The sequence below is a fragment of the Melitaea cinxia genome, chromosome 2 (genome assembly GCF_905220565.1).
Source record: "Melitaea cinxia chromosome 2, ilMelCinx1.1, whole genome shotgun sequence".
NCBI classification, from domain to species: Eukaryota; Metazoa; Arthropoda; class Insecta; order Lepidoptera; family Nymphalidae; genus Melitaea; species Melitaea cinxia.
This window is the reverse complement of record NC_059395.1, coordinates 5,626,591-5,642,330: the sequence shown is the minus strand read 5'-3', so window position 1 is coordinate 5,642,330 and position 15,740 is coordinate 5,626,591. Positions and strand designations below refer to the sequence as shown.

General features: G+C 35.2%; 2 protein-coding genes across 2 annotated transcripts; both read right to left on the bottom strand.

Annotated features, from left to right (window-relative positions):
* Nucleotides 1-899: 899 nt before the first annotated feature.
* On the bottom strand, nucleotides 900-2,629 carry LOC123663243 (60S acidic ribosomal protein P1). The gene is made up of 3 exons (XM_045597934.1): nucleotides 2,445-2,629; nucleotides 1,982-2,231; nucleotides 900-1,007 (listed from the first exon to the last, which is right to left on the bottom strand). The coding sequence occupies exons 1-3, from the start codon at nucleotides 2,514-2,516 to the stop codon at nucleotides 994-996; spliced, it is 336 nt and encodes a 111-aa protein (XP_045453890.1). The 5' UTR covers nucleotides 2,517-2,629; the 3' UTR covers nucleotides 900-993.
* A 4,772-nt stretch (nucleotides 2,630-7,401) lies between these two features.
* LOC123659883 (small G protein signaling modulator 3 homolog) lies at nucleotides 7,402-10,942 on the bottom strand. Its single transcript, XM_045595048.1, has one exon. The coding sequence runs from the start codon at nucleotides 10,803-10,805 to the stop codon at nucleotides 8,415-8,417; it is 2,391 nt and encodes a 796-aa protein (XP_045451004.1). The 5' UTR covers nucleotides 10,806-10,942; the 3' UTR covers nucleotides 7,402-8,414.
* Between the last annotated feature and the right edge of the window lie 4,798 nt (nucleotides 10,943-15,740).

The window sequence follows — 15,740 nt, the reverse complement described above, 5'->3', positions numbered from 1 at the left end:
AGGCTGAAGCGTAATATTACCATACTAGAAAAAAAATTGTTCTTTTTAGTATCTATAGTAGTGAACTAGTGGGCTAATTAAACTTGACTTAATAAACTTGAGTGTAATTTATGTTGAAAATTTTGATGTGACCTTGTTATGCTTTTTATTACTGATAACCAATACCCACATTGTTTTGTCCTAGCTTACCTAGTCCCTATGAATCCATATTTCTAGCTCAGTTTGATCAGGTTTCATAGTCAACAAGAAACCAAAATCAATAACTATTTACAAAAATCACTCCATAAGTATCTTCAATGCGTAAAATTGTCACATTATACAAGTTTTGCAACTTATTATTTTTGCAATTAATATAAATCTCACTTGGAAATAAATATTAAGGGTTTTTTCACTATTATTAGGTTAGGTAAGTTTGGAAGGTTTAAAGTGCAAATCATAAAAAAACTAATTTTCACAATAAAGTTAATATACTGAATGTCGCTAGTTTTGTCACTTTCTTTAGAAAAAAAGTTCCTGCTTCTGATCTTCATCATCATCATTACAGCCTATACAGTCCACTGCTGGACATAGGCCTCCACATGTTTACGCCAAAAATAACGTGAACTCATGTGTGTTGCCCACAGTCACCACACTGGGCAGGCGGGTTGGTGACCGCAGGGCTGGCTTTGTCGCACCGAAGACGCTGCTGCCCGTCTTCGGCCTGTGTATTTCAAAGCCAGCAGTTGGATGGTTATCCCCGATCTTGCACACCCATAAATATCTACTCTAGTACATTGTACTGTTAATTAGTCGAAAATGCTTTTAATAAACACAGACTGACGTAAATTTTAAAGTTTTAAGTAACATTAGAGTTTGCATAAGTTGTGTATAAGTAAAATGGATAAATAAAAGATATCATGCTGTTTTTATAAAATTTTTATCATTTTAGTTTTCTTACAACTAAACAAGCTTCATAAAGCTTAATGGAATACCAATGCTTTTATAAAAAGCTTTTTAGTCGAAAAGACCTGAAACAAACAAACAAGAGATTTAAATTTATAATTATTTTAAACAAGCTCTTATTCATAACATTGAAATCTCAGTTAAATGTTGTCTATCATATATTTTCTGAAGCTAATACATTAGATCAAACATCATTGATAATTGACAAGGTAATTTTCAAAAGCCGAAATCTCCATAAAGTTTAAGAAAATTTGAGGATTGAAAACAACATATTAAAAATTTCTAGATAATTATTTTAGCTTAGTCTGTGTTAAAACAGTCTATTACCAACAAGTTTACTTTGAAATGTTGTCATGTACAGTTAACTTATTTTGAAAATTACCTCTATAATTTAACTACGACTGCTATTACAATTTACTAGTTTTTGTATCAATTATATATTACTAGCTGTACGCTGCGCGCGTTGCGAAGTTTCTTTTTTTTATATCATACCAACTCAAGAAACCTTTGTGGGCTCATGCACAACACTTTGCTAAAGATCATGATATGATCAAATTCATAGTTTACGATTCTTTAAAGAACATACAGACAAACATTCATTTTTATATATATATAGAACAAGATTGTGCCATTTTATTTTAAACTGCCTTCACTGATTACCATTATAAATTTTAGATATCGAACTTTAAAGGCCCATTTCACCAGTTGAGTATATTGCTATTGGATGTATCATGGTATCCAACAGATAAAAGTTTTTAATATATTATTCTCTTTTACCATCAAATTAAACTATATTTAGGAGATGTTTCTTTACAAATATGAATCTAAAAGTTGTAGTTTATTATTAGAGGAGAAACAAGGCCCTAATGCCTAGTCTACATCCTGCTGTGTGTAGTCTGTACGTAAATTGTACATACGACAAACTTTATTTGCGAAGTGTGAAACCGGCCCTGAATCACCGAAAAAACATTTAAACCACAAGAGCAGTATCGTAGTTCACACGTGTCATAAATACACATTTAATGTTTTAATCACTCACCGAAGCCCATGTCATCGTCAGATTCTTCAGGCTCTTCCTCCTTCTTTTCTTCCTTAGCGGCTTCCGCAGCTGGAGCAGCGGCGGCGGCCGCGGCGGGAACACCAGCGGCTGGGGCCGCTCCGACACCAGAGCCGATGTTGGTAATCAAATCACGCACATTGACACCTTCCAGAGCTTTCGCGAATAGACCCGGCCAGTAAGGTTCAACATCAACGCTAGCCGCCTTCAAGATGGTGGAGATTTTTTCGCCCTGTAAACAAACGTCTTGGTTATTTATAATTTATAATATTGTTTTAGCAAACAAATACGGTATGGTAACGATGTTGAATGATACATTATATCTAAATAAAGCACTTCAACTTGAAATATCTTGATGTTTGATCGGATGTTAACGGATAAATATCCAAGCAGATGTAACCAACCTAGTTTAAATTATAGAAGACTAAAATGTACAGTAACTTACGGTAACGGCAACATCATCATCAACAAGGATGAGAGCAGCGTAAACACAAGCTAATTCAGCCTTTGAAACCATTTTTTCAAATATTTAGTGCAAGTCGCCGAGTGGCCTTAGCTCAAGGAGGACAAGCACGTTTGACTTCTAAAATTGAAGAGAGAAAAATTTGTTTGTCTTATTGTCAAAATGATTTCAGTTGACAACTTGTCATCGTATTATTGCCTTGAATACAAGTTCTTTAAGCTTATAAAAATCATCATAATCATTTTTTTATACATCTTTATTTTATTATCAACTAGCTACTGCCCGCGACGTCATCTGCGTGAACGCTATACAGCACCAAAAATGCCTACGATTATACCTTTTAAAATAACATTCATTTACCCGTTTCTTCTTTACATTTCATATCTACAAAAAATCTCATAGATGGCGCTGCTTTAAAATTGTCTTGTCTACTTATAATCATTTAATTATGTTTAAAGGCTTAGTTACTTATATTGCGTGATTTTTTATAGTGTGAAGCTAGCTTATATAGCATGGTTATTAACATAATAACAACAACATTCAAATATGCGTCGTTAGATTACACGTTGTTATAGAATGAGTTGAGGAAATAAAGGTTCACTGCTCGTTCCCCGTAGGTGATAGCGTGATAATATGTATATGTAGCCTATATGTTGACCCGACTTCTTAATAATATTCGTGCCAAATTTGAAGTAAATCCATACGGTACTTTTTGAGTTTATCCCGGACATACATACAGATAAACAGACAAACGGACAAAAATTCTAAAAACTATATTTTTGGCTTCGGTATCGATTGTAGATCACACCCCAAGTATTCTTTTAAAAAAATATTCAATGTACAGTTTTGACTTTCCTACCATTTTATTATATCGCACCTTCGGTGGAACAAGGGCTCAACTCCACTTTTTGTAATTTTACAGGAGAGCCATTTTAAAGTTTTTTTTACATTCCGAGTCGTATTATTCGTCTTTGTACTGCTTCAAAGTGTTTGTTCTTTGCATGAAATACGACCTATTTATTTGTGAATATGGCCATGTACTTTGCAAGTGTCAAATATTTTTTGTTAATTGCTATTAATATTTTTTTCAAAATAAGGTGTACATTTATGCCTTTGTTCCACCAACATTTAAATCGTTTTGTAATTATGACCATATTTATCGTTCGTGTTTTAAAGATTTTGAAAAATAGAAATTAGTTTATTTGTTGCAAAAAATGTTTTATTTTATAATTAAACATCTTTTTTAGGAACTTCTGTTGAAAAATCTTAAAAAACTCTAGCGAAACTCTTTGGAATTTGCCTTTAAAATTAGCGTCAATATTAACGTTATAAAATCTTTGTCCATAGTAATCAGTCCGTTTTTACTTTACTCTTACAAATCAAACTCACTTACTCACTAACTCCACTTGAACAAATCAAAACTAACGAACATAAAACTACAAACAATCTTCATAGTTATTGTTGTACAGACCACTTTGGCATTTTACAGTAAATATTTAGCAAAAAAAAAAAAACGATAAAAAGAAAACGTATCTAAGAAACTAAAATAATAGTAGCAACGATGCTTTCATAGAAAACAAATGAATCACGTAGCGCGAGATCTATCCCTTAAAGAGGTATCTGTAATTTCACCCCATCTCATCCCGTGGGTATCGTAAGAGGCGATAGAGGAAAAACCACTAGAGGGTGGGCAGCAGCGCCTTCTAAGCACAGCCTAGCAAGCGTGGCGATTACGCCAAATCCCCCTAAATGGCAGACACGACAAAAAATTGTCCCCCAGTCCCCGGCGGCCCTGATAACGGCGGGGCAAGAGGCTATAATCTCCGGCAGAAGCCAGGCCGCCACACCCAACGACGACACTTGGCCCTGGCAACATATAACGCTAGGACGCTGCGGACCGACGCGAAGCTCATTGAGTTGAAAGAAGCTCTCAGCAGGTTGAGCTGGGATATTATAGGCTTATCTGAAGTCCGAAGAGAGGGAGAGGACTCGATGTCTCAAGTCTGGCAACCTGCTGTACTATCAGGAGGGCGACTAACAGTCCCAGGGTGGTGTCAGGTTCCTCGTCCGCAAGGCTTTCGTCAACAACATCGACGTCGTCAGGAGAGTGTCGAGCAGGGTGGCGTACCTTATACTCAGAATATCCAAGCGGTATTCGCTAAAGGTCATACAGGTTTACGCACCGACCTGGACACATCCATATGACGAAGTGGAAGCTATGTATGAGGAAATCTCTACAGCCATACATAGCTCTACATGCCACTACACTGCTGTGATGGGGGACTTCAATGCGAAGCTAAGCAGACGATGCGGTGATGAGTTGTGAGTAGAGCAATTTGGATACGAGCAACGGAACTCGGAGAACGGAACTCTGGGCAAAACACATGAGTTCGTTATTTTTGACGTAAACTTGTGGAGGCCTATGTCCAGCAGTGGACTGTATAGGCTGTAATGATGATGAACCGAACTCCCGGGACTGGCTACTGACTGACTTCATGGAGAAGGAGGGACTCTTTATAATGAACTCCTTCTTCAGGAAGCCGGAACGGCGCAAATGGACCTTGATTGAGTCCCGAAGGCACCGTCAGGAACGAGATAGACTTTATCATGTCGACGAACAAGCACATATTTAGTGATGTCTCAGTGATCAATGCTGTGAAAACAGGAAGTGATCACCGACTTGTCCGAGGCACATTGAATATAGATGTCAAGTTTGAGAGGGTTCGGCTGATAGGGTCTGCGCTCCGACCTGCGCCTGCTCAGATTCAAAACCCCGAGAGCTTTCAACTCGAACTCCAAAAATCGCTTTGGCCTGTCGCCTGGCCGACTGCGTAAATGTGGACGAGCTCAACGACGGGCTGGTGGAAATTGCCCATGCAGTGGGGTCTAAGTTCTTCAAGACCCGCTGCCAAAAAAAAAAAGAACCAACGCAGGACCGATCGTCGTCGAAAGCATTAGGGGAGGCTTATGCTCAGCAGTGGGCGTCCATGAGCTGGTATTATGATGATGATGATGATTTTTTTATTCTGGTGGTCTTCAACGAAGGTGGCTTGGATGCTATAAATTTGAGGAACATGCATTTCTTCGATATTCTGAATGTTTTTTGTCATCATTTAACATCATCAAAACTTTTCGACTTCGGGATCCCATTTTTCCCTGAAAATTTAACTGTATAACTTAGAATAAAGCTTCAGAGTTTAAACAGCAACACCATTTTAAAATTAAAAAAAAATATATATATTTGTCACAATGTAATCAACTACTCAAGAGTTAGAAAGGAATTCGGTATGAGAAAGTATGAATTGTTTTTATGCCTATTTTATAAAACATGTATTGCAATAACAACACCACATTTGTTCATAACACTATAAAATAATAAAAATGTTGGAAGTACAAAGTCACAAATGTTGCAATGGCTTTGTCTTTCCAAGCATTTGCTCACGAAAAAGGCATAAGTGTGCTAAATATGACTTTGTCTCTCCAGGAATATCAAATATCAAAAGGCATATTTACCTTCGCGGCTTTGGCGCTCCAAGATAAAAAAATTGCGCGCGGGGGCAACGGCGCAACTGACCAATGAGACGATGTCGCGCCAAAACGCCCACCAATTCGATCCAAAATGACAAAGTCACTATTGCCGTGTAGCGACTTTTAAAGTGAATCTAATGGGAGTCTTTGTCCCACTAGATACTAGAGTGTTTTTTGGGCATTTCTGCATATTTAACTCATTTTACGATTTTTTGTAAGATACGCCCTTGTTCCACCGAAGGTGCGATATGTATGTATAGATAAAAACACAACCTTATGATAGAATATACTTACTCTTTGGCTATGCACTATTTATTTGTATCTGCACTTCTACTAATAATACCACTCGCTGTTTAGCCGCAGCGGGTGGTGGGGTCTTCGGACTCCCGCGGACCAAACAACACCAGACGATGCGCTCCGGGTTCTCAGAGTGGACCTGTGAGCGCAGGTGTGTTGGCACGGAGGTGCGGAGGTGTGTGTGGCGTTGAGACGGCGCGGTGACGTGGGTGTCGGTTCTTCCTTCCCCTACGTGGAGGACTCGGTTGGTGGGTGGGTTCGCTCGCCCGCCCTAAGGCGTGCGAAAGCGCTGTCGCGCCGAGGCTGCGGTCAGCCTCTGTGTGGGGGCCGTGGCCACCCTGGCCTTTGTCGACTCCGGTTGGCACTGTCCGCCCCGGGTTAGGCCTGGTGCACCTGGGCTAGGCCTGGGGCGCCGGGGCGGCGTGAGGAGGTGGCGTCCTCCGGTGCCGTAGGGCACGAAGGCGGGCGAGGGATTTACTCCCCGCCCGAGGGGGCCAGCGGGCGATGGGTCAAGGATTCGTCGTTCGCATTGCACGGTCCCAAGTCAGGGAGGGCGCGCTTCGTGTTCGAGCGCGCCCTCCTAGGTGCTTTACACCACGGTGGGCCCGCAAGGGCAAGCGCCAGTGGGGTTTGCGGAAGCATGCTACAGCGTCCCCGCGACCCCGCCACATAGGCACCTAGGCGGACACACGTGGCGGTTTTTATTCAGTAAGTCTGAATCTCTTCCGGGCCCCCGTGCCGGAGGGTGTCCATAAGGATTTTCCCCACGCTAAAAAAAAGGGATGGGGTGGTAAGCGATGGAAATAGTGAGTAAGGTAGTTGAGTGCGGCAGTTAAGCGTGGCGTGTCTTTATAAGTGTATCTTATTGAAAAAAAAAAACAATATTTAACAATATTTATCTGTCTTGTTGTGGAAATCATTGAGTAGGTATGTATGTCATGAGACCAAATTCCAAGTCTGAAAATGTACCTATACTCAGAGATGGCTCCAACATATACGCCATGGTATAGACATCGTCTTTTTGTTATTAACTGTTATGTTACATTAACGAAATTCCTTTGGAACTGCTTTTAGAAGTAAGAACTAACCTAATTGGTATGAAATAAAGGCACTGTTAATAATTAAGAGATGTTATAAAGTATTTTATTTTCAAACAACAATCACAAAATTATTGAAATATAAATTATACAAAAAAAAAAAATGTAGCACCATAGTGTTTTGAACATCGTCAGATTATAATCTATCAATTATTGTACCTTAAAATTATTTATTGTGACGTCTTGGTAAATAAAAATAGACTACTAGGTTCGAAGTCAAATTAAAAACATATTGTTTCATTTAAAGTATAACATAAAAATAAAATTAAATATATTAATTAAACCCAAAGCCAGTTAGATTAAGATATAATAAGTATATCTAATCTGTCTGGTTCAAAAAAAAGTTGTTAACGAAAGCCACCCAAATACTTACTCAAACTCTACTTTGTGTTAATAAAAATAAATAATTGTAAACATATTTAAATGTCACATTTATACCAGTTCACATTTTTGCAATAGCCAAATTGTAAACCAACTATGTCCAAAATAATACGGTGTGTACATATGCAACAAATAATTATATTTTTATTTTCTTTTCTTCTTTATTATACATTATATAAATATTACGATTTTACTTACAAACTACAAATTAAGTCATAAAAAACGATAGATTTGTATTTTTTACATTATAAGCAAAAAGTTTTTTTAGTAATACTACATAAGTTCATCTAGCATATAAATGAAAAACAAACAAATATCATATAAGAAGGAAAAATATCACATCATGTACACTTTAAAACTATATATATATTTTTAATATAAATAAAATTAAAATAATATTTAAAACAATGTAATTTAATTACAAAAAATTTTATAAGTACAGTATCTTTGGAATGTTCATTCATTATATATATAATAGCTTTATGTACAAAATTCGATTACAAAATCTTTGAAATAAAATAAAACTTTAAGCAATTAAGCGCTAAGTATATGGAAGATAATGAATTTTGTAAAGTTTTGCTATGTTGGTAGCTCTTCCGTTCTTTTATGTGTAGCAGTGTTAATATTTTAGACTGAATGAAATGTATTATTAGAGATCCCAAGAAAATAAGTGATGTTTCACCAACATATCTCTGACACCTTCTTTTAGTGGTTGATTTTGGGTATCTTTCTTTAACGGCAGTTCCCAGTCAGGATTTAAATTGAATCCAAACTGTGAAAGTATTCTCAATTCACATTTAATTTGAACCCAGCCTGGAGAATTGATAAATGACCAAGGATGGTACCATTTCTGTACAACGTCGACACAGGAACATAGAACCTCCAACCATAGATGTAATGCTTCTTCATTTAATCCCATGCATATTAATGTACGTAATTTTACATCCATTTGGGCATGGGCATTGTCATGAGAAAGATTAATTGCTTGTACACATCTGTACAATAACTCCTCTGGTGTTAAAACTTTACCATCTTCATCCAAGCGATATGTCTTACATAAAACTAGGCGACTATATACAGAATTGAAATCCTTTTCCACTTCCCTGGATGATGCTTCCTCTATAAACAGCCATGGATGACAGGGTCCATCTAGGAAACTGGGTTTTTTGATACCATGCAACAATACCCTTTTAAATGCTGGTGCTAATACTCCTCTTACTAGATGAGCTGCTTTTTCTGTTACAGAGTCATCTCCAGCTCTACTATATTTCACACCTTTTTCATCTAACAATTTAACAAATCTTGCAGGAAACCAGCCTCTTAAACCGTTTAATTCTCCAATCCAACAATGTTCATCTCTAGAGCTGATAACTTCGATTACATCGTTTTTTCTGAATCCTAATTCATCACCATCTCTCCTTTCAAAATCAAGCAAAGCCTTAGCACGTCGCCTTTTACTTCTAGAGACGTTGACATATCTCTCTCTGTCAGCTGCATGACTCTGCATACTGTAATCTGCAGTAAGTTGGACTTCAGATGCTAACTGAGGTTCAAGTGCAAGAAAATGTCGAGCAACTTGTAAAATAGCTTCTCTCAGATCAACAAGGATTTCAGTTTGTTTCACATTCTTAGACACTGCATCTTCATTGTTACTGTCATCTCCAAACAAAATAGTTTGTATAACTGATTTGTTTCTTTTAATTTGACGCCTCTGGAGTTGCTGTTTGGGGAGATTTGGTACCGCATTTGGGTTTCCAACCAAGGCACCCTGATCAGCCATCAGATAAGCCAAATGTCTTCGACGATGAGTCTCAATTAAAGCTGGACTTAGTGTTTCACCACAAACCTCATCTATAGTTTTGATTAAGAGATCAACATCATCAATTTCTCCAGGAATATCTGACAATGCATTGAAAATTTGAGCAGAATTAGATATTTCAGTAAATCGGTTTTCCTTGATCTTTAACATTGCTAATGTTACTTTGAACAGAACAATAGAGCCGTCTAAGAAGAACAAATCCCAAATTCTTAGTAAAATCTTCATGTGAACCACATTGGCATACAAAGTCAGGAACCAGTGCATAGTTATAAGAGAGAGTTCAATGTCATGGGCATTAAGGACTTGGTCAATACCTGGTAAATAAGTAGATATTAGGCTCCTCAACACTTTTTGATCTGCCTGTATTCCTATTAATGTTGATGAATAATAAGAAGCTGGTAAAAGATCCTCTACAGTTGTGCACATTATCCAGAATGCTTCTTCCTCCTCCATGAGTAATAATAGAGAAGCTGCAATCATACCAGTTCCTTGGCAATATCCAATATCAGGATATAGCCACGCCAATGCTCTAAGAATACGCCTGAGTCGTGGTACGCCAGTGCTTGTTGGATGAGAAAAACACACATTATTCGGTAAAATTTGAACTAAATCTTTTTCAATTTGCTTACTTGTAACCAATCCATCATCACTGGATGCCCGTACAATTTCATGATAAGTAATTTCTGTGGATACTCTTTTTTTGTTTGCACCACAGAGATGCATCCAAACTTGAGGTCTCAAAGAGTGAGGTACGCCATCTTTAACCATTTTCTGTAGTTTGTCGGTCTTTTCTAATTTGTTTTCACTCTCTGAAAAGCTTATTTCTTTGCTGTAAAATTCCCACTGCAGGCGATGTTGATCATCTTCAACAAAAACGTTAGCAAGTAATTTATTAGAGCTTTGTTCAGGTCCGTCTTCTTCCTCGACACAGAATCCAAATTCGTCGAATCTATAATCGGGTAGGCCACCTCCGTGACCTTCAGATTCTGGCTGTGCGAGTTTTGCCATGATATCTTGGGGCACCATGCTAGCTGTTAAAGCGGAAAAGGGTCCACCGGGAGCAGGTAGTAATTCATCAGCGACGTTCATACCACGAATAGCGTCAATAATATCTTCTGGGTCGTCATCTGCTAAAGCTGCACTGATTTTGCGTTCGTGTTCTTCACGCCCCACATACCCGACGTGATCGCGTGAGCTGAATAGAGACTTGGCTAAATCCATTTCCTTTTATTATGAATTACATGAATTAGATTAGAATAATTAGAATCAGAATTTGTATAAATTAAACACAAACACAAAACACTTTCTAATTAAATGTCAATAACTCAACAATAGTCCACAGAGCAATAGTCTATACTCCAAATGTCATTTCCATTTATTTCGTTTGCCATAAGAAAATTTGTAATAAAAATTTGTCACCAAAATGCTTTCAATTAAACTCTATGCTTTTTCTAGTTATCATTGGCTTGTATATGTTAAGAACAGACATGTGTTTAAGCAAATTTCTATTATTGTAATCTAATTTTAACAATTTTATTTTGTAGTCAAACTTTATGGCGTACTGTGTGACTACGGTACTTATGAATATGGCCACCCCCTCTCTTCCCGTGGGTGTCGTAAGAGGCGACTAAGGGATAACACATTGCCACTACCACCTTGGAACTTAAAAAGCCGACCGGTGGCGGGATAACCATCCAACTGCTGGCTTTGAAATACACAGTCCGAAGATTCGGTGCGACAAAGCCAGTACTGCGGTCACCAACCCGCCTGCCCAGCGTGGTGACTATCGGCAACACACATGAGTTCACGTTATTTTTGGCGTAAACTTGTGGAGGCCTATGTCCAGCAGTGGACTGTATAGGCTGTAATGATGATGAGTCAAACTTTATAGTTGCATAATTGTCTTTTTGGAAAAAGTAATATTTATAATTTACATTTCCTATCTTTAAGACTCTGATCCGTAGTACATGTATAATTAAGTACATGTATTTTTTTGAGGTCGATGGTATGCATATTTAATGACTACTAGTAATATAAATGTGAATGTAAGTCTGCTTGTTACGATTTCACGCGAAAACTACTTAAACGATCATTATGAAACATTGTACACACATTTTTAGGGCTATAAATGCAACTTGAGCAGTTTCTTAACACTTTGAGCAATTTCAAATATTATATACATCAAAAGATATAGGAGTCCGAAGGTATTGTTAAATATTTTTTTTCGACTTTATTGATTTTTAATTAAAAAGTTTAAGGTGAGCAATTTAAAAGGACAACGTAGTTGAATTGAACTATTAAAAATCTAACGATTAGAATTTTTTTTTACAAATATCATTATTTTATTTGTTGCAACTATTTATATTTATTTAACAATTAAGGAAAGTGGATCTATTCGAAACTATACTTGGACAATTATAAATGCAACTTGAGCAGATTTTTAACACTTTGAGCAATTTAAAATATTGTATACATCAAAAGATATAGGAGTGTGAAAAAATTGATAAATGAATATTTTTCAATGACTTTTTTGATATTTAATTAAATAATTTAAGGTGAGCAATTTAAAAGGACAACGTAGTTGAATTGAGCTATTGCAAATCTATCAATTAGTATTTTTATTATTACAAGTATCATTATTTTACAGGTTGGGGTGGGATAGGTCAGGCTGGGGTGGGGTGGGTTAAAAATAACTTATTTCTTCTTATTTATGGTTTTGTGAGGATGGGTTTATACCTACCCCACCCCAGCCCGCAAAATAATGATATTTGTAATAAAAAAAATACTAATTGATAGATTTTGAATTGCTCAATTCAACTACGTTGTCCTTTTAAATTGCTCACCTCAAATTATATAATTAAAAATCAAAATTTAAAAAAAAAATCAAATATTTTCAAACTCCTATATCTTTCGATGTATACAATATTTTAAATTGCTCAAAGTGTTAAAAAACTGCTCAAGTTGCATTTATAATTGCTCAAGTATAGTTTGGAACAGATCCACTTCCCTTAATTTTTAAATAAATATAAATAGTTTGCACAAATAAAATATTGATATTTGTAAAAAAAAATACTAATCGATACATTTTCAATAGCTCAATTCGACTACGTTGTCCTTTTAATTTGCTCACCTCAAATTATTTAATTATAAATTAAAAAAGTCGTTGGAAAATATTCTTTTATCAATATTTTCAAACTCCTATATCTTTTGATGTATACAATATTTTAAATTGCTCAACGTGTTAAAACCCTGCTGAAGTTGCATTTATAATTGCTCAAGTACAGATTTGAACAGCTCCACTTTCCTTAATTTTTAAATAAATATATAAAGTTGGAACAAATTTAACGTTTATATCGATAAAGTGAGCGCTGCAGATGCGCATAGACAATGATGGGAAGCCAAAAAAATTGCGGATATTCGTAATAAAAAGATGCTAATCGTTCGATTTTCAATAGCTCAATTCAACTACGTTGGCCTTTTAAATTGCTCACTTCAAATTATTTAATTAAAAATCAAAAAAGTCGTTGAAAAAAATCATTTATCAATATTTTCAAACTCCTATATCTTTTGATGTATACAATATTTTAAATTGCTCAACGTGTTAAAACCCTGCTGAAGTTGCATTTATAATTGCTCAAATACAGTTTTGAACAACTCCGCTTTCCTTAATTTTTAAATAAATATAAATAGTTTGAACAAATTTATCGTTTATATCATAAGACAGGTGTATATACGCTGCGCGTGCGCATAGACAATGATGGGAAGCCAAAAAATTGCGGATATTCGTAATAAAAAAGATACTAATCGATAGATTTTCAATAGCTCAATTCAACTACGTTGTCCTTTTAAATTGCTCACCTCAAATTATTTAATTAAAAATCAAAGAAGTCGTTGAAAAAAATTCATTTATCAATATTTTCAAACTCGTATATCTTTTGATGTATACAATATTTTAAATTGCTCAACGTGTTGAAACCCTGCTGAAGTTGCATTTATAATTGCTCAAGTACAGATTTGAACAGCTCCACTTTCCTTAATTTTTAAATAAATATGTAAAGTTGGAACAAATTTAACGTATAAATCGATAAAGTGAGCGCTGCAGATGCGCATAGACAATGATGGGAAGCCAAAAAAATTGCGGATATTCGTAATAAAAAGATGCTAAACGTTCGATTTTCAATAGCTCAATTCAACTACGTTATCCTTTTAAATTGCTCACCTCAAATTATTTAATTATAAATCAAAAAAGTCGTTGAAAAAATTCATTTATCAATATTTTCAAACTCCTATATCTTTTGATGTATACAATATTTTAAATTGCTCAACGTGTTAAAACCGTGCTGAAGTTGCATTTATAATTGCTCAAGTACAGATTTGAACAGCTCCACTTTCCGTAATTTTTAAATAAATATAAATAGTTTGAACAAATTTAACGTTTATATCGTAAGACAGGTGTACGCTGCGCGTACGCATAGACAATGATGCGAAGCAAAAAAATTGCGGATATTCGTAATAAAAAAGATACTAATCGATAGATTTTCAATAGCTCAATTCAACTACGTTGGTCTTTTAAATTGCTCACCTTAAACTATTTAATAGAAGCAACCGGCAATTGAGGATAACAGTGGAAAGTAATGTTACTTTAACAATGTATGTGAATCCTGATAACTAATAAAAGTAGGTAATTATTTTAATTATACGAGGAAAGTATGAAATCTGCCTGCCAAAAAAGTGGGGTTGTTCCAAACTGAACTTGAGCAATTATAAATGCAACTTCAGCAGGGTTTTAACACGTTGAGCAATTTAAAATATTGTATACATCAAAAGATATACGAGTTTGAAAATATTGATAAATGAATTTTTTTCAACGACTTCTTTGATTTTTAATTAAATAATTTGAGGTGAGCAATTTAAAAGGACAACGTAGTTGAATTGAGCTATTGAAAATCTATCGATTAGTATCTTTTTTATTACGAATATCCGCAATTTTTTGGCTTCCCATCATTGTCTATGCGCACGCGCAGCGTATATACACCTGTCTTATGATATAAACGATAAATTTGTTCAAACTATTTATATTTATTTAAAAATTAAGGAAAGCGGAGTTGTTCAAAACTGTATTTGAGCAATTATAAATGCAACTTCAGCAGGGTTTTAACACGTTGAGCAATTTAAAATATTGTATACATCAAAAGATATAGGAGTTTGAAAATATTGATAAATGATTTTTTTCAACGACTTTTTTGATTTTTAATTAAATAATTTGAAGTGAGCAATTTAAAAGGCCAACGTAGTTGAATTGAGCTATTGAAAATCGAACGATTAGCATCTTTTTATTACGAATATCCGCAATTTTTTTGGCTTCCCATCATTGTCTATGCGCATCTGCAGCGCTCACTTTATCGATATAAACGTTAAATTTGTTCCAACTTTATATATTTATTTAAAAATTAAGGAAAGTGGAGCTGTTCAAATCTGTACTTGAGCAATTATAAATGCAACTTCAGCAGGGTTTTAACACGTTGAGCAATTTAAAATATTGTATACATCAAAAGATATAGGAGTTTGAAAATATTGATAAAAGAATATTTTCCAACGACTTTTTTAATTTATAATTAAATAATTTGAGGTGAGCAAATTAAAAGGACAACGTAGTCGAATTGAGCTATTGAAAATGTATCGATTAGTATTTTTTTTTACAAATATCAATATTTTATTTGTGCAAACTATTTATATTTATTTAAAAATTAAGGGAAGTGGATCTGTTCCAAACTATACTTGAGCAATTATAAATGCAACTTGTGCAGTTTTTTAACACTTTGAGCAATTTAAAATATTGTATACATCGAAAGATATAGGAGTTTGAAAATATTTGATTTTTTTTTTAAATTTTGATTTTTAATTATATAATTTGAGGTGAGCAATTTAAAAGGACAACGTAGTTGAATTGAGCAATTCAAAATCTATCAATTAGTATTTTTTTTATTACAAATATCATTATTTTGCGGGCTGGGGTGGGGTAGGTTGGGTTTATGGGTTATCTATATTAAGAACTCTATCTGTAGTCTGTACAATCTGTGGTTTACGTTTTGTTATTTGACTTTTCTTTATATGTCATTATTCATAATTCCCAAATCCCAAAGACTTGAAAGAGTA